This window comes from Carettochelys insculpta, chromosome 30 (genome assembly GCF_033958435.1).
Source record: "Carettochelys insculpta isolate YL-2023 chromosome 30, ASM3395843v1, whole genome shotgun sequence".
Lineage (NCBI taxonomy): Eukaryota > Metazoa > Chordata > Testudines > Carettochelyidae > Carettochelys > Carettochelys insculpta.
The window spans coordinates 4,928,858-4,955,540 of record NC_134166.1 but is presented as its reverse complement, the minus strand read 5'-3'; the positions used below and the strand labels follow the sequence as shown (position 1 = coordinate 4,955,540).

The window sequence follows — 26,683 nt, the reverse complement described above, 5'->3', positions numbered from 1 at the left end:
TGTGTGGAATACATTTTTATGGGCATGTGCAAACATGCACCACCGGTAAAAAAGTAGGCACTCTGCTAATCAGGTAGGCAGCATTTGAATTTCTTCTGATAAGCCACCCAAGTGCACAGCTCACAGGACTCAGGAAATCTGGGTTCTAATCCTGACCCTGACACCTTTGGCAAGTCACAGCCCATCCTTGTGCCTCAGTATCCCCATCCGTAAACAAGAGCTATTGCTAGTGAAGTGCTTGGAAAGCTACAGCTGAAAAGAGCTCGGCCTTCTTATGACGGGATTGTATCCGCCCAATCCCCCGTGGGTGCCAGGGAAGGATTATTCCACTGCACAGACAGGGAACAGAAGCAAGGGGAGATTCAGACACACAGGAAGTCTCACAGTGCCGCCCACGAGTCCCATCCTTCCTTCCAAGTGCTGCGCTGCAGTCAAACCGGCTGTACCATCTGCCCCTAAAGAGAATGGCATGTGTTCCCCACGTGCCCTGGCCAGCATTTATTACTGAGGCTCGTTTGTGGCACACACACGCCGTGAGGGAGAGCGATGAGGTTGTTAGCACCGCACTTGCTAGCAGTACGTGCAGGTGTTGAGTAAACACCCTGCCGCAACCTTTGTGTGATCAGGGTCCAGAGTAACCGAGTGCCATTGGGGGACTATGAACAGCACCAATTTTTATGAATGGTCATAAGAGATCGAGGAGAAGGAACAATACCAGCACGAGGTACGTGGCCCAGCTGAGCTACCATTACTCCTGCAGTATGGAGCAATCAGTTTCTGTGACCCGGGGCTAGACCAGTGGTTCCCAAGCTTTTCAGTAACACAGCACACTTCAATGAGACATACAGTTCCACGGTACGCCCACTTTTTCCAGCTGTACCAATTGCTCATAAATGTCACATTGACTTATGTGTACTATGGTTACAGTTTCACTAGTAAGGTTTGCGCCCCACTGCCTTGTGGGTTATCCTGGGAAGGAGCAAGGCTAAGGGAGTAAACCCTGACAGAAAATCCGGAGGGGAGTCCTAAAGCGGTTCCGTGCCAACTTCTGGCATTGACCCAGCAACTCCTGCAGCTGAGCTGGTACCAGACATAGAGCTTATCCTCCCCTTTGGACTATATCAGTAAAGCCGAGAGGGGGACACTGGCGTCTGGGCAGCCCAGGGTCCCAAAAAAATTGCCCAGGCTCGTGCCTGGAGAGGTACTCCAGCATCGCTTAACAGCGTTGAACCAACATGGGAGGTAACAGACACCGGTTATAAGCTCAGCAAGGACTGTCACCCTCGTGTGGGCCTTCACAGTCGACGCTGCAAATGATGATCCCAAATGGAACTACGAAGGGCGCGATCCATAGTCTACCAAGACTGAAGGATGCCTACTACTACCACTACTACTACTACCACTACTACTACCACTGAGGTTTCCAATTTCTGCTCCTCTCCAGCCAGCAAAGGGGGAAACTGACCACCCAGCGCTAGCTGGGGGCTCTAGCAGCAAGGCTGCCTGAGTCCTAGTTCCTGAAGGGTGTCAGTTTCCCTTTTGCAGCAGCTTTGCCAAGAATTCTGAGTGGGGGGAAACTGACCAACCCTGTACTGGCTGGGAATCAGGCAGCCTTGCTGCTTGACTCCCATCTGGCCCAGGATCAGTCAATTCCGCCCGCCCCGCCCCATCCCGTTCAGCCATTTTCCAGCTGCAGCCAATCCTGCCTTTCCAGGTATCTCTCTGCAGAGCCTTGGTAATGTTCTGTGCACGGCAAGCCAAAGCCAGCCCTCCAAGCGACTTTACCGTAGCCACACTAGGGGCTTGAAGCTGGTTCCAAAACAACTCACCTAACGCTTTTCATTCTCTTCTCGAGCAAGGCCAGCAATCATAAACCTCATCAGTGTTTGGGAATCTATATCTTTTGCCTCCTTGCAGGTCTCAGACTGCCATAAAGGTGGGCAAAGGGGAAACCAGCCCCATTTTACAGCTGGGAAAACTGAGGCACCAAGTCGACACCATCTCTGTTTGTAGGCATAACCTGCTCACGGGGGGGACACCTGGGGCCTGATTTTCAGTGGCACTGAAGGTTTCAACACAAGAGACAGAAATCAGCCTCCAGGTGTGCCCAAGCTGGATGCACAAAACTAGATGGGCACTGAAAGTTCAGGCCTGGCCTTCCACAGGCACACAGAAAATTCCTGGCAGTGCTGGGACTAGCATCCCAGATCCCTGTTTTAACTACAACAGCTGATGTGTGTGTAGCCCCTACCCGCACCCCGCGGGATGAAAAGAATCCAGGCGTCCCACCCTCGAGCCTCCGGCTTTAACCATTAGACCCTGCTGTGAGATGTGAAAATGTCTCATGACCAATGCCCACATCCCAGCGCTGCTGAGGGATGGGAGGGGGAGGAGAAGAGGAAATTCTGACTCACTGGGTGATCGGCTCACACACTGCAGCATGGAATCCAGTTGCCTGGACTTGGCTGCCTCTGTTGCATGTCCAGCGTGGGAGTATTCCCCTCAGGGCAGGGCAGGGCAGGGCGGGGCTGGTAGCATGGCAGACTCTTGGTGCCGGCTCAGGAATTCAGAGCCACCTCCTGCCAGAAAGGACAAACAAAGCCAGCCTTCTTGCTGGGCTGCACTGGGTGAAGGCGGGGGGGGGGGGCAGGGGGTGGTGACAAACCCATCCTTGGCTGCTGTGACACAAGACGACACAGACCCAGCACATGCTGGTTAACAGAAACCTTCCTGAAGCAAAGCAATAAACCTTCAGGTTAAGCAAGAAAGATATTAACAAGGGCATTTCTGCAATTGATTTTTTCATCTTTAAACACAGGCTGGTAGGAAAGTGGAGAGATAGGAAATGTCCTTTTTTGTATTTTAACACTTTAATTTCCATGCTGCTACCAGTGGTAATATTTATACCACAAGGTTTCTAGGGTTTTTCTTAAGTAGACCTGTGCAGAGCTGGAAAAAGTACCAGAAAAGTTACTTGAGTACAATCCAGATGTGGCATGTGTTTTCCAGAGGGACACCAGTGACTTGTACTTAAGCACACTCCTCCCAAACCAGCTGTGCTTTACTCAAGTAATTTTTTACATACTTTTTCCACCTCTGGACCTGTGCTAACTGAAGTGAAAGGAGAACAAAGCTCTATACCTTAGTGTCCCCAAGGAATGGCTCAGGTCCTGCTCTCTGACATCTGGGAGAGAAAATACTCCATTGAAATGCATAGGAATACTCAGCCCTACTAACGCCACCAAACTCTGCAGAGCGAGAACAGGGGTGTGATGACTACTCCAGAAGTTCAAGCATGAGAGTCAAAACTTGGAAGTTCTATTTGATCTAGATCTACAGCTGTGACTTTGGTAAATAATGCCAAAAGCACAGATGCATCATTACCAAAGCTCTTGTAATCAAAAGGATGTAATTAAAGTTGGAAATATAACCCCAAAAACCCTGCGGGCCCCTAACCCTAACGTGCAATAGAGCAAGTGGCGTTACTGGTTCAAATCACAGTGCGCGTAGACCCACGAGCCCAGGAGAGCAGCCCACAGCTGATAGTAACATTCCGACTGCCCACCTCCCCAGCCCCTTCCTGGTTCTGTGGAGAATCAAGCCTCCTGCTTTGGTCAATGCTGCGGTGCCGCTGCCCGGTCACCCTGGTGCAACACAGTTTGTGCCACGGCAAATCCCTTCCGAGCTAAGGGCAGCCACATGGGCCCAACACATGGCGGCTGAAATTGCAGCCCAGCCCAAGGCTGTCGATCCAAGTAGGCAGGAGTGGCCGCGGAGGTATTGTGTAAGCAGCTCGACTTGTCAGCGAGATGCTCCTGGGAGCGGCATGCTGGTTAGATCACGTTTCTGCCGACGCGCCTCCGTCAGCTCATGCATATTTAAGGAAGGAAACAGCAGTGGAACGTATTGTGAGTGTGTGTGGGGCTGGAGGAAACCACCACCTTCCCATTCATGCTTTGTATCTCTCTCCCTTGACAGTGCCTGCTCCCAGGCCGCTCAGCATGAGTCATCCCCACGCGGCCTTTACCACCCAAGAGTGTGGAACTTCTGAAGTTCCCCTGAGCTATTCCAGCTGGGGCACTGCACCTGCAGGCCAGGGACTGGGAGTTACGTGTCCAGACGGGTGAGTTTGTCTACACCGCAACAGCAGTGCATGGCCTAGTCGACCTGGACCAGCCCGACTCCCGCCAGCACAAGGAACAGCAGCAGTGAGGCCTGGACAGCGATGGCACAACATCAGGCTTGCAAGCTGACCATGCGGCCCAGGCACGGCCAATTGTCCTTTGGGCGGGATGGATTCAGGCTGGTGTGGGGAGACGAGCCGGTGCAGAACTGTTGCTGTGGAGGTGAACCCTGTGGAACCCTGGGCAAGTCGCTCGCCCCCTCTGCATGCCTCAGTTTCCCCCATCACCCTTTGGTCCGGAGCAGAAGCTGTAAACAAGCTTAACTCAAGTCTCCAGGTTCTCTGGGGTGGGGGAGAACCGTTCCTGTCTTGTGCCTATGGCACCACCAGATGGCCCAATCCAGGAGGGTTCCACCTTCTCTGTGGGTTTGCAGTACCTAAGATCAATGCAGATGGCGCATTCAGAAAAGCTACCTGCCACAATGGGGGGCTAAGCAAACTCTGCCCCACGTGCCCTTGTGAGCATAAGGCTCCCTTAGTCCCTTCTGCAGCTGCTATCACAGAGGCTGGTACCAGCCTCAAAGCTGTTCATTCCCAGGGGTTTCCTTCCCCTGTAGGAAGCCAAGAGATAAAACATGTGGGAAGAAGGAGGTTTTGTGAGCAGAGCTGGAATTGGGATTGCTGCTTTCTGACAGTGATCTTAATGATTTGATAGCTGAACACAAGACCTTTACCAGCAGGGATCCAAAAAAACACGAAAATGGCTTAAAAATGATAAGGCTTGTTTTTAAAATGTACAAATTTGGGTTTTTACTTTTTTCTAAACTTCTGAGCCTTTAGAGGTCACATTTCCGAGCCTTTCTCTGCAACTACAAGAGCTACAAACTCTACCACCTGGCATGGGCAGTTCCTGCAGTTATACTCATGCAAAATATAGCAGTTAACACTAGAATCAGCAGGGTAAAGTGCAATCTCTCCAATCTGACACCTGCCTGTGTTATCGCCAGGTGTGTGTGCACTTAATCTCCTGCTCTAATTCTGCACAGAGGACTTTGCCCCAGTCCATAGGCTTATGGCACCCATGATTTTAAAACAAAAGACAACTGTCCTCTTCACCCTAGACAACAAGTATCAGTTTCACCTACATCTTGAACTAGTAACCCTGTTCCCAGCACAGTTCTGTTTGTACTACAGCTTCTAAGGGCTTCAACTGAAATTAAGACCCCATCGTTCTCGGCACCGTACCTACACACAGTAAGAGACACTTCCTACCTGAAACTAAGCAAATAATAATCCATAGCTCTGCTATGGTGCTTTTCATCAGTATGTCTCCCAGTATTTTCCAAAGGTCAGACTCATCCATCATTACAGGTGGGGAAACTGAGGCATGGAGTGATTAAGTGGCTTGGCCAAGGTCATTACGAGAGTCTGCAGCAGTGCAGGAAACTGAAGACAAGTCTCCAAACTGAAGGTTGGGGCTTAATCCCCAGAGAACATTTCCTAGGAAAACAGGGACTGATTCGTGCTCTTCAACCTTTGATTTGCCATTTCCTCGTAATCAGTGCAGTCAGGAAATTATTTTATAACCTACCCCCAATTAGGAGTTGTCATAGAAAGATTCCGAGAATAGGATGGCTGCACAAGGTCACCAATAAGGAATTATACAGAAAGATACAGCCAAAAGAGAACCTGCTGCAGGTTACAAAACGGAAGCTACAACCATTTGGACACATTTGCAGAATGAACAACGAACGAAAAATCAAGACCCTGGTATTCGGCATAATAGACGGTTCAAATAGGAGAGGCCGACCCCACAGAGAATGGGTAGGTGATATAGTAGATTGGTGCGGAGCTCATCTACATAAGCTAAGTATCGGAGGGGTAGCCATGTTAGTCTGGATCTGTAACAGCAACGAAGGGTCCTGTGGCACCTTATAGACTAACAGAAAAGTTTTGAGCATGAGCTTTTGTGAGCACAGACTCACTTCATCACATGCTGGTCTTGGAAATCTGCAATCTGTAATTAAAACTTTACTATAGTCTTGGCCTTCACAACATTCTCCAGCAAGGAGTTCTACAGGTTAACTGTGTGTTTTATGAAAAAATATTTCCTATTGTTTGTTTTAAACCTGCTGCCTATTAAATTCATGTAGTTTCTCTGCAATGGCCTTATCATCCTTGAGTGCTCCTTTAGCACCTTGACCATCCAGTTGCCCCACTGGTCCACTAGCAGCTTCCTGCTTCTGATGTACTTAAAAAACATTTTGCTATTATATTTGGACTCTTTGGCTAGTTGTTTTTCAAATTTAAATCTGCTGGTCTTGGAAATCTTGGAAATCTTACCTGGCCCTGCAGATTTCCAAGACCAGCATCTGATGAAGTAAGTCTGTGCTCATGAAAGTTCATGCTCAAAACTTTTCTGTTAGTCTATAAGGCGCCACAGGACCCTTCGTTGCTGTTACAGAAGATAAGTCACTCCACACTGGACAGGGAAAGATGGAAAGAAATAGTGAGAGAGGCGCCGAGCCCACGGTTACTAATGATGATGATGAATTAGCATCCTGCAACACTGCAGAACCTACCATGCTGGAGGGTGCAGTCACCTGGGTATCCACACTGACACGTGAAAGAGTTGCTCTTGCAGTGCTAAATGGGGCAGAAGCGTGTTTTAGCCACACGCAAGTCCAAGGTCACCATGCAGTTTGCCATGTGACGGACATAGGTTAAATCCCGTTTAATTCCACATGGCTGGCACACGTGTGTGTGCACGTGTGCGTGCACGCACATGCACACACAGCCATGCTGTGAAGACTCCGCAACACCAGTGAGGTATTTTCCTACACAGTAGTAGACGATCTGTTTGCCCTGGTGTTAATTGTGAGTGCACACCAGGCTGTGCTGTAGCTGTGTTTGGAGCCAGAGCTGGAAGCAGCATTCCCTGTAAGCTGTGAGCTTCTGCGGCCACTCAGCAGAGATTCCAAAGCCACCCAGCCGATTAGCAAAGCACACAAAGCTAGTTTTTCGGTTTCTATATGTGGTGCACATTTGCACATGCCTCAGTGCACATAGAATTTATTCTACACACGGATGAAAAACACTAGAGGGCACACTGGTCAGGAGGGCCTGTGGGCCAACACCATGAGGCCCGAGTCTCCGCTGCCCTGCTCCCCTGGTGTTCTCCCTCGCACCAGTGCATGGCGGTACTAGATCAGAATGGCAACATTTCACAGCACTATGCACTGGTGCGCAGGCGCGTGCACGTAACAGGGCTGCAGAGAACTGAGCCCCGGTCTTGAGATCATCGCCCTCTGCTCTTCCAGTGCTGCGGGGAGCTCAGCTGCCAGACCTTGCGAAGAGACACGCCACTGCAGCTGGGGGTGTGAAGTTGACTCAGATCGCCTGCGTTGTCATTAGATCCTCTTTTATCTTCCCACCCTCCTCTGCTCAGCAGTTGTCTGCTGGGCCAGTTGTTTAGCCTCACAGTGAGGCTATTGAGTGCTTGCAAGGGAGGGAGAGAACACAAGAACAGGTGGACAATCAGGCCCTCTCCCTGACCAGTGCCAAGGTCGGGGTTTGTATAGAGCTGGGCTATGTATAGAGCCGAGTTTTGTAAAGTGCCTGTCTTACAGCTGGGTATCTCGGGGACACGGCGATCCCAGCCATGCAGTGAGGAGCTGGAAGATCAAGTGACTGCAGCAAGTGCAGCAGCAGGGAACGCGAGTGACGCGGAGCTGCAACCCCAGTGCTGGGAAAGCCACGATGGAATGGCAGGAACCTTTTCAAATCAGCAAGGGGGTAGCCTGCAGGTACAGCCTTTGGACTGGGAAACTTGGTTTTGTTCCCAGCTCTGCTTGTGACCTGCTTGGCAACAATAGACAAATCACTCACTCCATGTCTCAGTTTCCTCTTTCCTGAACTCTTTCAGGCCATTTTCTCTGACCGCGTAAATGTACAGCACCTTGCACAACGGGGCCAAGCTCTCATTTCAGGCTTCTAGCACCTACTCCAATAATATGATTTAAGGTCTTCTTCAACTGCAAGTATCCATGAGGTCTCCCTGTCCTCCTCCAGTTCAGGAGCCACATCCCTGCCACGCCCAGTTTATACTCAAGCCAGGGTAACTTCGCTGCTGAGTTCTCTTTAAGAAACTCCTGGTGGGCACTCAACCCTCTCTCCCGGAGCACATGCCTTGAACAGAGTAACAGGCACACACAAGACCCCCACCCATCTCCACCATCTTCTCAATTGTGCTCTCATTTGCCTAAGGGCCGTTCTAATCAGAAAGTCTCCTAAGTGACTTAGGAGCCTAGGTTCCATGAGACATCAATGTGATTTAGGTGCCTATGTGATTGATGTGCTTTTGAAAACTTTACTCCTGTTAGTTATTTCCATGGTGGCAGCTCGCAGAACCCTGTGGTGCTAGGCGCTGTACAAACAGAACAAAATACATCCCTCTGCCCAAGAGCGCACAGTCTAAGTACCCTGTGTGAAGAGGGATCTGCCCCTCCAACTTAACGTCCCTTCTCCCTGCCTGGGCTTGAGCCAGAGGAGCCCTGAAGCTCTGGGGGAGCAAGCTGGAGCCTTCATTCGGGGTACAGCAATATCAATGCCAGCTCTGTTGCCATAAGAATGAGAAGCTGGATTTGGCCTTACCCACACCACATGTGCGGCAAGTAACCTGTAGGTTGTCCCTTTACTGCAGGGGGTGGTTTTGCCCTTTCTTGTGAAGCAGCAGGCACTGCGAGGCCAATCAGCTGGAATTCTGCCCTAGACCGGAATCCCAATCTATTACAGAACAGGTTAGACCCACCCTTCTTGGGGATCATCTCTGGATGATGCTTGGTCCTGCAGTGAGGGCAGGCAGGCGACTGGTCTTGATGATGGCTCAAGGTCCCTCCCAGTTCTAGTATTCGCATTTGTAAGGTCAAGGCTGGAGTGTCAGTGATTGAATGTTTGGGAGAAATCATCTGGGGTTTATAATTAACACACTAAGCTTGATTTGCATGGACAAACATTCCTTTATGGTGCTAGGAAGGTGAAAAGAGTCCAAGTGTGAATGAGAATCAGTCCCAGTGGCTATGAAGTTCACAAGGACATAAACGTGGCATGTTCCCCCGCCCCAGGTCCTGTCCTTTAAGCAGGTCGCTCTTGTGATTCCTGTACAGCCATGCTGTGAAGTCCGGCCTGACTGTACAATCTGTTCTTTGTTCGTCTCAAAAGGGCAGCTCTTCCCCGAAGAAAAACGCTTTTCCTCCTCTATAGAGGAGGGTGGTGGCGGGGAGGAATGCGCTGTGAAGATCCAATTTTTCTCCCTACGCACCATGTTCCAGCAAAACCACGTCAGCGTCACCGCGAAGCATTTCCGAGAGGAGTCAGGCCAGCTTGGCGCAGGATGAATGGAAGAGGAGAACTCTCTCCTGGCGTGAGGGGGTTAAGCTGACATGTCACTTATAGACATGGCTCTCAAAGCACTCTGGGAACTTTAAGTCTCATGTCCCCATGTGAAATTTTACAGACAGGGAAACTGAGGCAGCAAAGAGCAAAATGACTCATGCAAGATCACACACAAGCTGGGACTAGAACCCAGGATTCCTGACTCCCAAGTTCCCCTGGTCTAACCACTGGCTTCCACCCGTTTCCCGGAACATGGGCCAAACCCTAAGTCCTGACTGCCAGTTCCTTGCTTTACTTCTCTCTCTCAGTCCCCTGCCAAGCCTGGGCACTGACTCCAGGATCAAGGCTGAGACTGGCTGTTTAAACAAAGAGAAAGAGTCCTCCAGTTAACCACGCGCACCAGCCACGTAATTCTCTCTCCACAAGAAGCTGAAGAGGAAGTTCTAAGGGCCAGGCTGGCACAGGCAATCAGCCATGTGCTACAGAACCAGGTGCCTCTACTTGGCCTGCTGGAGTCCAAATGAGTGTACCATCATGCCCATCTAATGGAGTTCTGGGAACCCTATGCATGGAATGAGTTTGTGGGGTCTCAGTGAAGCTCCCCACAGGCGGGGCAGGTGTCCACAGCACACAAAAACCAAAGCAGTCATTGGCACAACATTGGAGGGGCCATGGAAACCAAACTGCTCTTCCCCTGCATGGTGGCAGAGGGTCCCTCTAGGCATGCAAGCCGTGGGCCAGCTTGCCTCATGATTGCAGATAATTAGCAGACAGTTCATCTCTCGGAGTGGCAGTCCAGCAAGGTGAAAACAGTCCACCCTGTCCCTTCCTTCAGTCGTAACAGAGAGGGAGCCGTGCTGGTCTATATACTATCAAAACAAAAAGCAGTCAAGCAGCACTTTATTAGGTGAGCTTTCGTGGGACAGACCCACTTGGTCTGTCCCACCAAAGCTCACCTAATAAATTATTTTGCTAGTCTTTAAAGTGCTACTTGACTGCTTTTTCCTTCAATTGCTTTCTTTTTCGCAAGTCTCCCATAGAACCCCAGCGCAGGCAAAGACCCACCCACAGTCTGTGCTACCAAGTTTTGTCACGTGAAACTGCCATTTGGCAACAAAACAATGAGAGGGTTCGCACTGCTATGGGACTTATTGTTGGGAGAGACTCCCCGTTCTGGCAGCAAAAAGCTTCCAACCCCACCAGAGACTTATTTCTTTCCTCCTCCCTTTATTGTTGACAAGGGGCCAGTGGAGACCGGTGTTCCCTGTAAGCGGAGCGCTTGGACGGCCACCCACGAGATTCAAATGCCGCACAGCTGATGAGCAGTGTGCCCACGCCTGGCAGTGTCTGTTTTTATTAGTGGTGCACAGAACAAAATTTATTCTGCGCCTAGATGGAAAGAAAGAGAGGGAACCCCGGTGTAGACTCTGCTGTTTGTTTTGTCCACAGAACTGGCTTTCGCCAGTATCCCACAATGCCCTGCCCTGATGGTTCTGCTCTATGTTTTGGTCTCTGCTGCCCTACAGGAATGCACCCCACCCCATCCAAGCTCTGGGATGTAGCCGACAGCTGAGTGAGCTGCTCCCTTTGCAGAATAAAGAGTAAATCCTTGGCGTGCTCCTGTTCTGCCCTGAACCGGGAACACAGTGGAGGCCGACGGCCACTGTCGGAGGAGGGCGACAGGCTGCTGGGCTGCTATGACATCCCTCAGCACGGAGAGCCCACAAGGCTACTCACGATGCCGCTCCTGACAGCTGAGGAGGCTGTGGGAGAACCGGGAGGGAGTTCCAAGACGCATAGGGATCAGCTCCACCTTCCCACAACACTGCCCTGCGGGACACATGCCCACCACGCATCGCTCCCACTGTCGGTGACGGTGCCCCCGGCGTGGACATGACGTCGACAGAGGGAACAAGCGTGAACGCCCTCCGGCGAGTTTTCTTTTGTCGACTTTGGGTCGTCAACCAGGGGGGAAAGTAACTTAAAATTTCTCCCAGGTCCTGTCCTATTGCAAACTGGCTCCCTGCCACGTTTTTCAGTAGCTTCCCTCTGGCTTTTGCTGTAGCTCAGCCACCTCTTGCTAGAGCCATGCACCAGAGTGCGCCCGCTGACTTTCACCAACAAAACTGGGGAGGCTGGACATACCCCAACCTGACGAGCTGCAGCTCAGGTCTGGTGGGGGAAGGAAAAATCGGCTCGGGATGTTATCTAAACATCCATCGCTCCTAACCAGGCAGGCGCTGCTTGGTTACTCCAACGTCCACGCAGATGTCAAAGGCTGAGAGACTTTTCTTCATTAAGAAACTGGAGGAGGACTGGGCTGGGGAAGGACAGAAAAATCAATCCAGAGCTACAGAGCTACCAGCTTAATCAGGTTAAGGCCTGTAATTCAGGAAGCAATAGCTCAGACAATCTTACAGAGAGAGCAGGGACTGGTTCCTGTTTTGGAGAAGGAACAGGAGAAAAATGTTTGTAGACCCTCTCTCTCTCCTCCTCTCTGATCTAGCAGAGCCGCCAGCACTGGTGGGAATGGAACTAGCCATTTGGCCAGATGCCAAGCGCAAACTGGGATGAACAACTGCCCTGAGATTTTTGGGGAGCTTAAAGCAAGCTGCACCTCCCCGTGCAGAAGCCCGTTCCCTCTGCACGGCCCTCGATTTCTCCAGCAGAGGGGTCCGAATGGGTCAGGCACAGCACTCCCTGGAAGCTAAGTGCACAGGCGGCCGCCCTGGAGAGATTAAGGTGTCGTCCAGCTGATCAGCAGGGTGCCAACAGCTGTCAGCATGTTCCCACTCATGGTGCACAGCCGCACATGCCTTGGTGCACATAACAAAATTTATTCTGCTGAGGGATGGAAAAAAATTAGAAAAAATTAGAAAGACCATGGTCAGGTACCCACAAAGGGTAACTCACCTCAACAAGAGGGAGGGGGAATTTACCTTGACTCTGGCCAAGCAGCTCCTGAGGCAGCAGAGGAAAAAGCCTCGTAGAGCTGTTTTGTCCAGATCCACTTGGAGACAGCCAAGTCATCCTGTCCTAATGCAAAGCAGCAAGGGGCTGCGTGACATGTGGTTGGCATCCCAGGGAGGCGCTGAGCCACACAGCTGGCATGAGCTGCTGGCAGAATGGCACCTTGGTTTCAACCCAGGGAGGCAGCGGGAGGATCAAGGCAGGCACACAGCTGCACCCGAACTGACCACTGTGCTTCCCACGCGTGGGAGGGAGCAAGGAGATTGGGGGGAAGCAGGCAAGCTCAGAACTGGGGCTGCTTCTATAGCAAAGCCACCTATGCAAGGTAAACCCCAGGCAGGGCTCCCTCCCAGCTCTTCTCCCAGGAAGATCAAACACTGGGAGGGGAAGCAGGAGGCAGGCTGGGCTGAGAGAAGTGTATGGAAGAGCTGAGAACCATGGAGGAGAGCGGCTCAGCCATGGCAGGACCTGCCAAACCTATCCTCCCAGACAGCTGTCCTAGGCAGCAGTCAGTCACCTTCTGGAGGAGCCCAACTGGCTTGCATTTAATGAGTCCCAAAGCTGCTGCCATGCAGAGCTTTGGAAGGGAACCCCAGAGCTTCCCCAGCAGTGATCCCCATTAGCTGAGCACTTGGGCTGGGCACCACGCAGCTGCTCAGCTGAACGCCAATAAGGGTTTCTATTGGTGGTGCACACCCACTTGGTGCATGTAACAACATTTATCCCACCCATGGGTGGCGGAAATTAGAGGAATCACTCCCCAGCATGGGCGACTGCCTGCTCCCACCCCAGCACAGGCTGGTCCACATGGGAGAGCAGCCCACTGTCATCCGACAAAGGCAGACCGGGAACATCACGCGGGGTCTCCCCGGATGCACCAGTGCACATACGGCCGTCCTGAGGGGGCAGTGCTCGGGCAGATGGCCGCCATGGGGTGGGGACCGCGGCACAAGGAACTGGCTCCAATGGGGCATGTGGAGCCGGGGGTGGGCGCGCTGGGCTGCAATCCCTCTGGCCTGGCTAGGCAGGGGTGGGGAGAGACAGCTGTGTTTCCTCATGAATCCCTGGCCTTGCAAAGCAGAAGGAGATGGGCGTTGGCTGCTGCCTGCTGATGGGAGTCAGACTTGGGCTGCCCCAGCATCATTTAAATCCAAACTACCACCACTCTGCCATCCAATCGCAGGCTACCTGGGAATGCCCCGGGGCACAATTGGCCTGTCGGAAAGCCGCTGGCTGCTGGGGGCGGGGCAGGCGGGCATGCCTGGCTGTTAGGGACACGTGCAGCTTGCCCCACCCCAGAGTCAGCTCTGCACAGCACAAGGAGCAGCAGCCAACAGCTGCCAGCTCCTCCCAGAGACGGGCTCTGGTGGGTGTCCTATGCCATGAACTGCTGCAGGTCAAAGCTGTGCCCACCTGCCATGCACCAGGCCATAACCTACAGCCTTTTTCTGCCTTGGTCTCAATATCCCATCATTCTTCTAGCTCGGATGCAGCCTCTGACACTCGGAACAGAACTCATTGGGCCTGGGCTCTTTACCATCACACCACTCACCCAGGGTCCCCTCTAATTTTTTCCATCCGTGGGCAGAATACATTTTGTTCTGTGCAGTGAGGCTGAATCTCTCCTGGGTGGCCGCCCAAGTGCTCAGCTTACAGGCAACGTCGCCTACTCACAGCTCAGTGGGGTAGGGACAAGATGCCCCTGCCCAGTCTGTCCGAGGACTCTGGCTGGCACAGAGGGGAGGGGGAAGGCAATGGCAAAGCTGGATGCATGACTGTGGAGTCTCAGGTCTGAGCAGGCTAGTTAATCATAACCCAGAGCTGCATCGTGATCCATTCCACCTTTCACCTCCCGGCTGCTGGCCCGGCACTGCTCATTAAAGCAGGCCCACAACAGGCACCTTCTCATACCAGGGCAGCGGTAGGAGCTCCAGACCACTGCCACGACCAGGGATCGGCTCTTAGTCAGCCCTGCACTAAAGGAACCTCTGCAAACTTCCACTACCTGCATCTGATGAAGTGGGTCTTTGCCCACGAAAGCTTATGCTCATACATTTCTGCTAGTGTATAACGTGCCACAGGACCCCTCGTTGCTTTTAAAGGAACCTTGTGGCCGTCTCTCACCATCGGCTGTTCTGGGAGAGCCCAACCCTGCGAGGTAATCTCCCTGGCACACACCACTCCCTGCTTGATGGGCGGGGGTGAAGCAACACCCTGCATGGCAGGAAACAGGGATGGGGCTCTGGAGCCTGCTGACGCTACAGCGAGTTCCCCAGGGAACCATTTCTTTGGACCTGCCCAGGCAAGGCAGGGGTGCCCTGGAGAGCCCAGGGAGGTGGCCTCTGTTTACACTGCACTTGATACACATAGACCAGTGTTCCCTGTAAGCTGAGTGCTTGTGTGGCCTCCCAGGAGAGGTTCAGGTGATGCCCAGCTTATTATCAGAGCGCCCAGAGCCTGTCCAGTTCCCAGCCTCTGGAAGGGCAGTGTCATCTAAAGGGTAGGGAGATAAATGGAGCAGCCAGAACTGAGGGGTCCTGTTCAGCCAAGCTCTATGAGCTCAGGTGAGTCACGATGCCATGTTCTGCCTCAGTTTTCCCATTATTAAAATGGGTTCAACAGCCTATCTCCTCTGCACAAAGTTGTTGGGAAGTTCAGTGAGCAACTGCCAAGCTGCCATCCTTGAGGAAAGAGTTCAAAAGTTGCACTAAGGTAGCAATCAGTTCCTGGGCTGGGTCTGCACAGCACCTTTCATCAGTGTTAATTTCACCAGCAAGAACTACAGGCTCCAGACCCAGAAGGAACAGGGCTGAATCTACAGCCAGGGGAGGGCGCCTTTGCTAAGTCCGCCAATTTTCCCAGCCCCACATCATCACCAAGCTGGGTTTGCAACAACAGAGCCAAGTGCTGTAACCACAGGTTGAACCCCTCTCATCCAGCACCCTGGGCACCTGACAGGTGCCGAACAAGAGAATTTGCGAGACCCCGGTAGGTCAATATTTTCTAGCACATTACCAAACCCACCGCTTCTTACTGGGCTCTTAGAAGACACTGAGGGATAAATTACAGCTAAACAACCGCACAGAGCACTGAGGGCCGGGCCTGCTGGCTGGAAACAAACTTTACGGGACTGCGGGAAGCTTGACCACACCCGTGCTAAACGGTCGCCCGGCTCACTCAGATCACGCTAAACCGCAGACGTGGCTGGACCACGGAGTGATGGACTAGGGAGATTCAATCTGTAGCACCATCACTTGCTTTCTGCACACGCCCTGCAGGGCGGATCCAGTCACACTAAGGGCTTCGCCAGCCAGGGGGACGAGAGGCTGCTTGGTGCCCAAAGCTGTGTTCAGCTGTAAGAAACGCCAGGCGCTGACTCCCAGCCACCTGTAGACACTTGGTTTGCTCTCATCATCTTTCCCGCACTGTAGGTGCTATCGTACCAGCCCTCCGGAGAGAGCAGCGGCTGCTCAGCCCAGATAATGTTCACACCAGGGACCGGGGAGCCTGGTGGGGGATGATACCGAGGCAATGCTCCTGCCTAGGATCTAGCTGCACGTCTGACTGTGTGCGTGAACTGGGTGAGTAGGGCCCCTACAGCAGCTTCCCTCTGAGTGTTTTACACACAATCCATCCCATCCACCATCCTCAGCCCAAAGCAAGCTCAGAACCTGGGCTCAGCTGGGAGCATGTCGCACCTCTTCAGCAATGGGGTGAGTGACTACAAGAAGGGCCTAACTCCACTGCCCTGCTTAACGAGGACAGCTGCACAGCCCCTCTCAGACCTGGGCAGCGTTCCCTGTAAGCTGAGCGCTTGGGCGGCCGCCCAGGAAAGAATCAGGTGCCTCCAGCCAGCAGCGTGTGTTTCTATGGGTGGTGCACATCTGAACATACATCAGTGCACAGAACAAAATTTATTCCATACATGCATGAAAAAAGTTAGCGGGAGCCTCCCTGCCCAGCCAGTAGTCAGGGACTCAGTAACGCTGTGGCCCAGCCACGCCCAGCTGCTACTCTACAAGCCCCTGGCAGAGCAACGAACGTAAATTCAGAAAGGAACACTGGACCCAGATCCAAATAACTGTAACCTGGCAAGGGGTGTGAATGGCTGCTCTGATCCAATGGCTCACATATCATGGGGCTCAGCACAGGGCTCCTTCCCGCCCAGATGTCTCCTGCCCCAAGGAGACGCTGTACGTGGTCTGTGGTTTGAGCAGCCTGGGGAGAGCCAGGACTCCTGCGTTCCATTCCCAGCTCAGGGAAGGCCCCCAGAGCATTTAGTTCCCTGCCTCAGTTTCTCCTCAGGCATAAAGTAGGGTGTAAAATCCTATCTAATTAGTTTTTAGTTTAATTTAGTAATTTAGTTCTAATTAGTCTGATTAAACAGAGGGGGCTGAGGGGGTGGGCAGGAAAGCCACTCTAACCCAGCCAGGCTGGAATGGCCCCACCCATGGAGCTGCCCGACTGGGTCCACAGCAGATGGAGGCTGCTCTGGCCATGCTAGAGAATCTCCAGCTCCAGCAGGCCACACGGGGCTGGCGCAAGCCCCCGCCTGTCATAGAAGAACGGCTGCTCCAGCCCCCAGTGGTTACCGGTGACTGGGAAGCCTCATCTCTTTAGGACAGCAGTTCTCAAAGTTTTCTGCCCTATTCACCAAACCTTTCCGGAGACCACCTGCCAACCACCTAGGAAGGCAAAACACATTCACTTGTCTCTATATACTAAATTATTCATCTTAGTTTACTGGAGCATAAAAACGGAAATACACAGCTGTGACGTAAGGAGGTGGGGAGGCGCACGGCTGGAGAGCCAAGCAGGGGGGCAAGTCGCAAAGCACAGCCCACCTGCAAGATGGTTGTGGACCACACTTTGAGAACCACTGGTTTCGGGCGAGGCTTAGCAGTTCACTGGTTAAATGATAACAACCCCAGTGTCAAGCGAGATTAGGAGCCACCTATCTTACAGGAATCTGAGTGCCATGAGCTAACCCCAAAACCCAGCCTCTGAACCCCGCTGGGTGCTTGGAGAACCTCAGAGAGGCACGAAATGCCACATTGACTGGAACACCTTCTCCAAGCAGAGTTACCTTGTGATTCATTTAACTTCTGCCTCACAGCCCTGCGAAATGAGCCAGCAGAAGGCAATCCCTCCTGCTCATTACGGGGGGGGGGGGGGGGGAGTCCCTACCAAAGTTTCCTGAAACCCAGCTCAACACCTCCATGTACTCCTACCCGACACTCACTAGCTCTGCCCTGAATTTATGCTCCCTGTAACTGGTAGAGTCACTCTCAGAAACGAATGAATAATTCAATATCGACAGCCGGGGAAATCAGCCACCTTCTTCACTTTTGCTGCTGAGTCACGGGGTCTCTGTTTGAGACATCACAACACTACGGTTTCTCTTGGTAACCACTGTCACCGCCTGCTCTCCACACACAAAGCCAGGCAGGCTGGGAGATTGCAAGATAAATGGCCTGAGTCACCCAGAGTCACTTCTAATGACAAGGCTCAGAGCAGCAGAGCGGTGATTTGGGAATTCACGCAAGGAAGGGAGCTTTTCCCAAGAAGGTCTGTGGTGCCAGAGAAAGGCAGTAGCATCCAGTTTGGGAGAATCCACATTCCATTCCAGAAAGCAAGAGATCATTCAGATTACATACAGGGATCACTGCACTGCGACCATCTCTGGAGTGGAGCAGGGCCTCTGTGCAACAGCTATATAGCAGCAGGAGATGGCTAAAGATAAGACCACTTCCCTCTCATAGCCTCCATCCATGTGTGCAATAATTTTGTTACGTGTCCCAAGGCATAAACAGATGTGAACCACTCATAGGAAACACAGGCTGCTGGCTGCCGGCTGCTGGTGCTCTGCTAACCAGCTGGACGGCATCTGAATCTCTCCTGGGTGGCTGCCCGAGCGCTCAGCTTACAGGGAATGCTGCCTGCAAAATCCCTTCGACAACGTGGCCCCAGCTGAAGGGGCAAAATCTCTTCCTCCCCCCAGTTCTCCAAAATGCTCCCCCACCACAGCATGCCCACAGCCAGGGGAGAACAGACTCAGACATTCAGCACAGGCAAAGCCACGTTCCAAATCCACCTTCAGATAGCAACAAGTCCCTTCTAGCTAGGCTCTAAACGCAGAACTACCAACACAGCACGGAGATGACCATGGAGCTATCTACAGACAGATCATGGTGGGGGAAGAGAGGAGGACGCTAAATATAAAATCCTGGCCAGGTTTTAAAGCCATCTGTCAAATGTTCCTCTCCATCTGGGAGGGATCATTATGTCCAGCAGGGTGGCCATTTTGGGGGCCTTTTGGAAGATGAACACCTTGAGTGCAAGGCCAGAGGGGTCAGAAGCTGCAGAGCTAACGGAAGAAAGGGAGATGGGTTTTGTCTGCCATTATGGAAACCGGAGCTCAGGCTCCCCAGGACGGACGGCGGGCAGCAGAGCGACAGAGGCAGCAGACAGTGTCTCCTGCTACCCAGCACAGATCCGGACTCAGCAGAGACCGGAATATACCAAAGCTGCATCCCGAGAGGGGCACGTCCTGACCCAAACTCCACCAAAGCCAACAGGAGGCCACAACTTTTGGACCACAAGCATTAGATGGCTCCAAAGCTTTTCAGGTAGAGGAGCCGCGAACAGTCACCTTTGCATCCCTCTGAACTTCACCACCATGGTGGGTGGCAGGAAATGTGGCACCTCTCCAATATATGGGCTTAGGAGCAACAGAATAGGAAAGCTCGAGTCCCCAGAAAACCTTTCCTGATTGACCACCAGGGTCCGACGCTTAGGACAGGCAGAGCGCCACCATGAGCTCCCCAGGGCCAACTTGGCACGGCAGGGAGGTGTGTGCATGGGGAAAGGGCAGCGTCAGGAAGAGGCAAACCTCACAGCAGCAGGAAAAAGTGTCTGGAGGGGAGAGAGAGAATCTGAACCCCCAGACAGACAGAGAAGGGGGAGCCCCATCACACAGGAATGAGGAGAGCCTGACGTGCAGAGACCTAACCCCAAAACTTGGCCTCTGAACCCTGTTGGGCTGAGCAGGCTCAGGCTAGTTCTGAAAGACACAGAGGAACAGAAAGCGGCTGGGAGGGCTGTGGATCTGTGCTCCAGCCTGTTCCCAAAGATAGTCCCACATGGCAGCTGGCACGACAAGATGCAGGAACCCCCTTCCCACCACCCCCGCTCTCTGTAACGGGGGCACCTCCGCTCATACATGGCCAGTTTTTAAACGGCTGGCAAAGGTGGAGGTGGGGGAATATGCTAAGCAAGCAGGATCTGCAGACAGGAAAGGCAGGGCCAGCCAGACCTGCCTGACTTCTGACAGCCTGAGAGAGAGAGAATCTAGGGATAAGTCCAGCGCTGCAAATCCAGGGGTGTCCAGATCTGGGACACCGGATCCAGCCTGTCAGAGAACTGGAGGTCAGAGGCAAAGCTTAGATCCACATCCCGAACCCGCTCCGCTCCCTCTGGAGCCTGGGGCTTTGGATGAGCTCCTGGCGAATTCCACCTCACGTTCCCAAAGGCACTTTCCCCAGGATCTCGACGCTCCGGCCGACAGCTGCCAAGACAGCTCCCCTCCAAGGACGGCGCCAGCTCGTGTACACCCAGCGCCCAATTTGTGCACTGCCCCTGCAGCAGTGTATTATGGGGTGGCGGGGAAGCCAACAATTGCCCCTCCCTGTCCCTGCACAACACCCACTACCCCAGTAACACCCCCACTCAGACACCAATTTTTCCCTTTCTCCTCCAGCTTGGTTTCTTTTTCCCCTCCCTGTCCCCCACTGTTTGCCAGACGCATTACGACACACTATTGGCTTGGCCTGCGGCCTCTGGATATTTGTGGCTTCTCTCAAGGCTGCCAGCTCCTAGGGACTGCCCCAGCCTTGGAATGGAGGGGGCAGATGATTGTCCGACCCGCTGCCCCGGCGGCTTTGGTGGGCAAGGCCGTGGTGCTTACCGTGCCTTCAGCTCCTTGAACTCCTCCCGCACTTTGCTCAGCTCCAGCTGCAGCCGGGCCCTCTCCTTGGCCACCGAATCCAAGGTCTTGCGGGCATCCGCCAGCTCCGACTCATAGGCCGCCTTGATGCCCGACACCTCGCGGCTCACCACCTCCTCGGACTCAGTGATGCGGAGCCGGAGCCCAGCATTCTCCGACTCCAGGGACCGCACCCGGTCGATGTAGACTGCCAGGCGGTCGTTGAGCTCCTGCAGATCCTCCTTCTCCTGCAAGCGGGTGATGCGGGTGGGGGAGAGCGGGGTGCTGCCCGCCCCGCTCCGGGTAGTCCTCTTCTGAGACGAGGTGTCCATCGTGGGTCACAGCCTGGCAGAGAGACAGGAGCACGGGTCAGGGACGCAGCTGTCCAGTGCTGCCGTCAGCTTCGCTGGTACTGACAGTCTGAGTCACTCGCAGGCAGGGATCTCAGCTCAAATAGCCTTGGGAAGTAGGAGAGGGGGTGGGGGAGTGGGAGGGGCTATGCAAAATAGTGCTGCCAGCACCACCACCCCCCCACCACCACTTTGATTATTTAAAGGAGCAGCAGCAGTTCCTGGAAGAACAAGCTAGGTTTAAAATAAAGGCTTGTCCCTGTGAGAAAGGTAGAGCATAAGTTGCTTGGATGTGCATTTCAACAGTGGTAATGACAGTGACCTAATCCCCATCTGGGTATTGTGGAATCCAAGCAGCTTTTGTAGTTTAAACCTTAAAGACTAACAAGTTTATGTAATTAGGCAACGAACTTTCATGGGTAACACCCACTTCAGAGTATGGGACAGAACTGAGAAATACAGACTAATGCAGCTACCCCGAGACCTTCTGCAGTTTTGTTTATGTTGCTTTGGGTGGGGTTTAAATTGGACTGGGATGGGCTAAGGTAATGAGAATCCCTAGCTCTCTGGGTGACTTTTTCATTCGTAGCTCTCCATGCACTTTACGAAGGAGGTCAGGATCGTGACCTCCATTTTACAGGCAGGGAAACTGAGGCAGACAGCAGGGAACTGACTTGCTCAGCCTCACCCAGCAGGGCAGTGGCAAAGACATGTCTCCTGAGTCCCAGTCCAGTGGTCTATCCACTATGCCACACTGCCTTAGAGGAAGAGACTCACACAGTGAATTAGGGTTTGTAGTAAGGGGAACTGATCAAATCGGGCCCCAGGTGGACATTCTTCTAGAATAAGGACTCACCTACAGCCAGAGGCCCAGGAAAATTTACCCAAACAAAAGATGTGGATTTAAGTAGCTTTAAATCCACATGGCAACTCTCATTTGGAATTAGGAGCACATGATCCAGTGGCTAGTGCAAGTCAAGACTCATGGGTTCTGTCACCCGCCCTGGCAGCTTCAGGGCGATAGGAGTCCCACGTGCTCCCCCAAGCACTAGCAGGGAGCACGGTGTACTACAGAATCTTGGGGCTCGAACAGACCTCAGGTCATGGAGTCCAGTAACCTGCTCTAAGCAGGTCCAACCCCAAGAAGGATTATAAGGCCGTGTCTATAATCAGGAATTAGGTCAGTATAAGCACATTGCTGGAGGTTGTGAAAAATCCACATCCCTGAGCTGCACTGTTAAGCCAACCTAGCCCTAATGTAGACATCGTTTTGCGGAGGGGAAATTCCACCATCCAAAGGGATCTACAGCCCCCAACTCAGACAACTGCAACGAATTATTAAAGACCTACAACCTATTCTTAATCAGGATGCTACACTCCAGAAGGCCCTGGGTGACATGCCTGTTCTCTCCTACAGACAACCTCCCAACCTCATGAGGATCCTCACTAACAGCCACAGTCTATACCCCAGGAATGCCAGTCCTGGAACCTTTCCCTGCAACAAAACCCGCTGCCAGCTTTGTCCACATATCTTCTCCGGAAATACCATCACTGGACCTAACCAGGTTACTCACAGAATCACGGGCACTTTCTCATGCTCCTCTAACATCACATATGCCATCATGTGCCAACAATGCCCAGATGCTTTGTATATTGGACAGACTTCTAACTCCCTTAGACAAAGGGTCAACGGGCACAAAACAGACATCAAAACACTCCAGATCCACAAACCCGTTAGTCAACATTTTAATGTAATGGGGCATTCTGTCAATGACCTCAAGGTATGTGTGTTACTGAAGAGACATTATCGCACCATTTTAGAGAGAGAAGTGGACGAGCTGACTTTTATATTCAAATTCGGCACATTAACACATGGTTTAAATCGTGATGGGAACTTTCTGAGTCACTATAGGGGCTCGTCTGCATACTTGGCTCAATCTAATTCTTGACCTTCCCCCCCACCCCTCCACTCTCTGATTTGCTCACCTTGATTATCTTTTTCTGATTTGTCCTCCTCGCTTACTGTTTTTGGTTCTCTGTGTCTTAAATATTGAGTCTGTTCTGGTCTGGCTACGGTCTGAAGAAGTGGGTCTGTCCCACGAAAGCTCACCTAATAAACTATTTTGCTAGTCATTAAAGTGCTACTTGACTGCTTTTTGTTTTGATAGTGTATAGACTAGCACGGCTTCCTCTCTGTTACCATCAAAAGGGTGGGTTAAGTACAGTGGCAGGAGCAGCTCTCTCTCCTTGGCCCAGGTACTGCCTTCCGTGCTACATTCTGCAGCACTTTATGTGTAGACAAGCCACCACTTCAAGCAGGGGGTTTAGATCCAGGACGGTAGCGTGGCCTAAAGGTAAGAACTGGAGGGACCCAGGAGTAAATTCAAAACTGGAGCAGCCACAAAGAAGTGACACCACCAGGCCAGAGGTGTGCCACCTTTTCAGACTACTGTGCCCCTTCCAGAAGTCTGAGATGTCTTGTGTTGCCCCCAGTTTCACCTCTCTTAAAAACGACTTGGTTACCAAATGAGACCTAGAAATACATAGTGCTTTGGAAGTGAACAACTGCTCTCTCCCATCTTCACCTTCTAAAATAAACGCGCTGAAATACAAAGGATGTCCCTCTATTTTAGTGTACAGAGCAGTATAAACATGCACACAGTTTTAATTTCTACTGACTTTGCTGGTACTTTTCGGTAGCCAGCTGTTGACCTAGGCAAATAGCTAGATGTGCTGATGTGCCCCCTGGAAGATCCCTGCGTACCCCCAGGGTACACATAGGCCTGGCAGATAAGCTCTGCTCCAGGGAACGGAAAGCCAGTCTTACAAGAGGACCTGAGAAGAGTTTGGCTTGTTGAGCCTGGCAAAGTGCAAGCTGAGAGCGGATCTGATTGCTGTCTCTAAATACATCTCTGCCAGGTGGTATTCCAGCACTTGGGGGAAGTGGGGGGGGGGGATGAGCTCATTTCCCTCCCCTCCCACTGCTGCCACTCAGATGGCAGCCCAAGCCAGTTGGAGCAGGCCGAGCTTGTTGGGTGACTTGATTCCCAGTCCCATCAGGCTCTGCTAGTTGCAGACAGGCATGTCAGCAACTGATACGCAAGTGCATGGTCTTCGGCCTCCTGACACTCAGCTGAGCGTGTGCGCCAAGGACAGCCCCCTGTCCTGACCAAGCAAGCAGCTGTATGCGCACCAGTGGGTGAACACAGGGGGCGGGGTTCATCACTAAGGGGACAACAGGACCTCCCTTTCCTCTCCCACCAACCTGGCAGCTGGACCAGAATAGGAAGCAATGACCCACCCAGCTTCTTCCTCTGCAAAGGGTGGCAACTGATTACTCCACCACCAGCCAAGCTAAGTGCTCGGGCGGCAGCCACCCAGGAGAGATTCAAATCCCGACCTGCTGATTGGCAGAGAGCCCACAGATGGCAGCCTGTGTTTCGACTGGTGGTTTGTATCAGTGTGCCTCAGTGCGCACAATAAAATTTATTCCACACAGGATGGAACAAATTAGAGGGAACCCTGCATGCCACCCCAGCCCATGGGCAGAAGGGAACTGCACCAAACTGAGACCAAGCCTGCTGCAAGCAGGTTCCCAGTGTACTTCTTCACTGTTCCCCCTTCCCCTGTCAGCGTCCCAACATAACAAAGGTCTCCGCTCAGCAGCTTCGAAGAGCAACAACCTTGTACAGCCGCGATTCTCCACCAGGGCACGTGTAACTCCAGGGCAGTGATTCTCCAAGTGAGGTCCTTAGACACTGGTCATCTGCCACTGCTTTGCAGGTGGGCTGTGAACTAAGGGCTCCCTCCTCCCCCACACTGCAGGAAGCCTGGGGTGGGCCATGAGCCAAAATGTCTGAGCACAACTACCCTAGGGGAAGTGCTGTCCCAGGAGGCGGCAGGGGAGAGAGACTCATTGCAACTCCCACCCCACAGTGCCTAAGATGCGGGGCTACAGGCACCCCCCCAAGGCTGCGAGCCCCACCGCTCCCCTGCCCTGACCCCCTCCCCAACCAGCTTGGCCAGGGATTACCTAGGGCAGGATGCAGGAAGCGGTGGCAGCAGGGGGTCCCCTCCCCTTGCCCCCAAGCACCTGGGGCCACTCCCTGTTGCTGTGGAGAAGCAGGGCTCAGCGGGCCAGGAGGAGCAGAGCAGGCTGTCGCTTGTGCCACATGCTGAGTCCGTGGGTACAGGGAAAGGGGACAAGAGATGACTCCCCATGGCTACCGCCACCTGCCCCCAAACCACCACCCCAGGAATCCCCACCTCATCCACCACAGAGCCCCCAGAAGCACAGGGCCTGGGGCCACCCACTTCATCCTATGGACAGGACGGCTCTACCTAGGAGTACCCGGGGTGACAGCAACTCATCCATATTTGCCTAGTTTTACAACAGGCCGTGTGAAAGCAGGAGGGAAGTCCCTTCAAACTCCCATTTCACTCAGACCCGTGATGTGCTTCGACGCCTTTACAAACGACCCACTGAAACTTCGGGGCAAGAGTTAGGCTTTGTCTGCACTGGCAACTGAGCAACAAAGCTTTAGCCTGTTCACTGGTGCTTAAACCTCCGCCCTCCCTCCCCACGACTAAAGCTTTGCCCTGGCTAGTACTAGTGTGGGACAGGCATCTCCCCACCTCTGCCCCAGCGGATACCCCCATAATAAGCCAGGGAGTGCCCACTCCAACGTCCCCCTGCCCTCCAGGCCTCTGGAAGTGGCTCCTCCTTAACCCAGCTGTGTCTTGGGAGCTCAGGGATGAGGGAGGCGAGCTGGGGTCAGGGTGGGGTAAAGGAGGCTCAGGGTTACACAGGCAAGAAAGACAAAAGGTGTTTGGTCCAGGAAGGGCAGGATGAGGCCTTCAGGGTTAAAGACTGTCGGGGAGGGGGGGCATCAAATAGGAGCTATCTAGACACACATGGCCCAGCTCCGAGGGTGGGACAATCAGGGCAGGAACCCATCTTTGTTCTGTACGGCACCTAGCACCTGAGTCCTGGCTCCACCCCGGGATGGGTGGCACGGGCCGAAGGTCTGGGGGCAGTGGGGAAGGGGGGCCACCAGCTCCACTCACGAGCTGCACAGCACCAGGCTTGGCAGAGGGCTCGCGGGAGACTGGGAGGGGCGTGCTAGGTGCCCCCTCCCCAAGATTACACCCCCCGGCAGGAAGAAAGGGGCTGCCCAGTCCCCCTCCCGCGCGGGGCAGAAGGAGCCTGTGGTCAGCGCCCGGAGGGGAGCCCCAGCAGGGGGAACCCACCCTGGCCCCCTCGCTGGGCATTCCTCACCCCACGCAGGGAGCAGCCCCGGCCGCCCAGCCCCGCTCCGCTCCAGCTGCGCAGCATAACCTACCTCGCGCCGGGGCCGAAGGGGTTAAACTGCCTCCGCTCCCCCTGCTCCCAGGCCCGGCCCTGCCCTGCCGTCAATGCGTGTGTGGGGGGGGGGAATGATGCAGATTCCTTCTCGGGTCTCATTGGTTCGTTGGCGTGTCACTCCGCCTCAGTCTCCCCCCCCCCCCCCCCCCGCATTCTCTGGTGCCTTTGGGCTCCCTTTGCAAGGCGCTGGGGCAGGTGCTAGCTCTGCAGAGAAAGCTGGCAGCCCCGCCCGGCCCCCCAAAACGGGTGGGCAATGGCCAGTCTCTCCCCGCCTCCCAAGAGAGCTGATGCGTGTGTGTGTATGACCCTGGCTCAGCCCTGGAGAGGGTTTTCCCTCTATGGAAGTGGAACTAATATTGCATAGACAACAAGAAGTCCTGTGGCACCTTATAGAGGAACCGATAATTTGCAGCATAAGCTTTCGTGGGCAAAGACCCGCTGCGTCAGGACGCAGCGGGTCTTTGCCCACGAAAGCTTATGCTGCAAATTATCGGTTC

The 26,683-nt window shown here is 53.3% G+C and overlaps 1 protein-coding gene across 3 annotated transcripts in view; it reads right to left on the bottom strand.

Annotated features, from left to right (window-relative positions):
- Positions 1–26,683, bottom strand: part of LMNA (lamin A/C) — a 66,197-nt gene that overhangs the window by 38,764 nt on the left and 750 nt on the right. The window contains exons 1-2 of one of the 3 annotated variants that reach the window (XM_074981264.1): positions 26,164–26,181; positions 20,454–20,816 (exon numbers count right to left, since the gene is read on the bottom strand). In XM_074981264.1, coding sequence (XP_074837365.1) covers positions 20,454–20,803 — 350 coding nt within the window. In that variant the 5' untranslated portion in view covers positions 20,804–20,816; positions 26,164–26,181. Of the gene's footprint in view, positions 1–20,453; positions 20,817–26,099; positions 26,134–26,163; positions 26,182–26,683 lie in introns of those variants that run through there. The other 2 variants (XM_074981263.1, XM_074981262.1) reach the window with 2 other exon arrangements.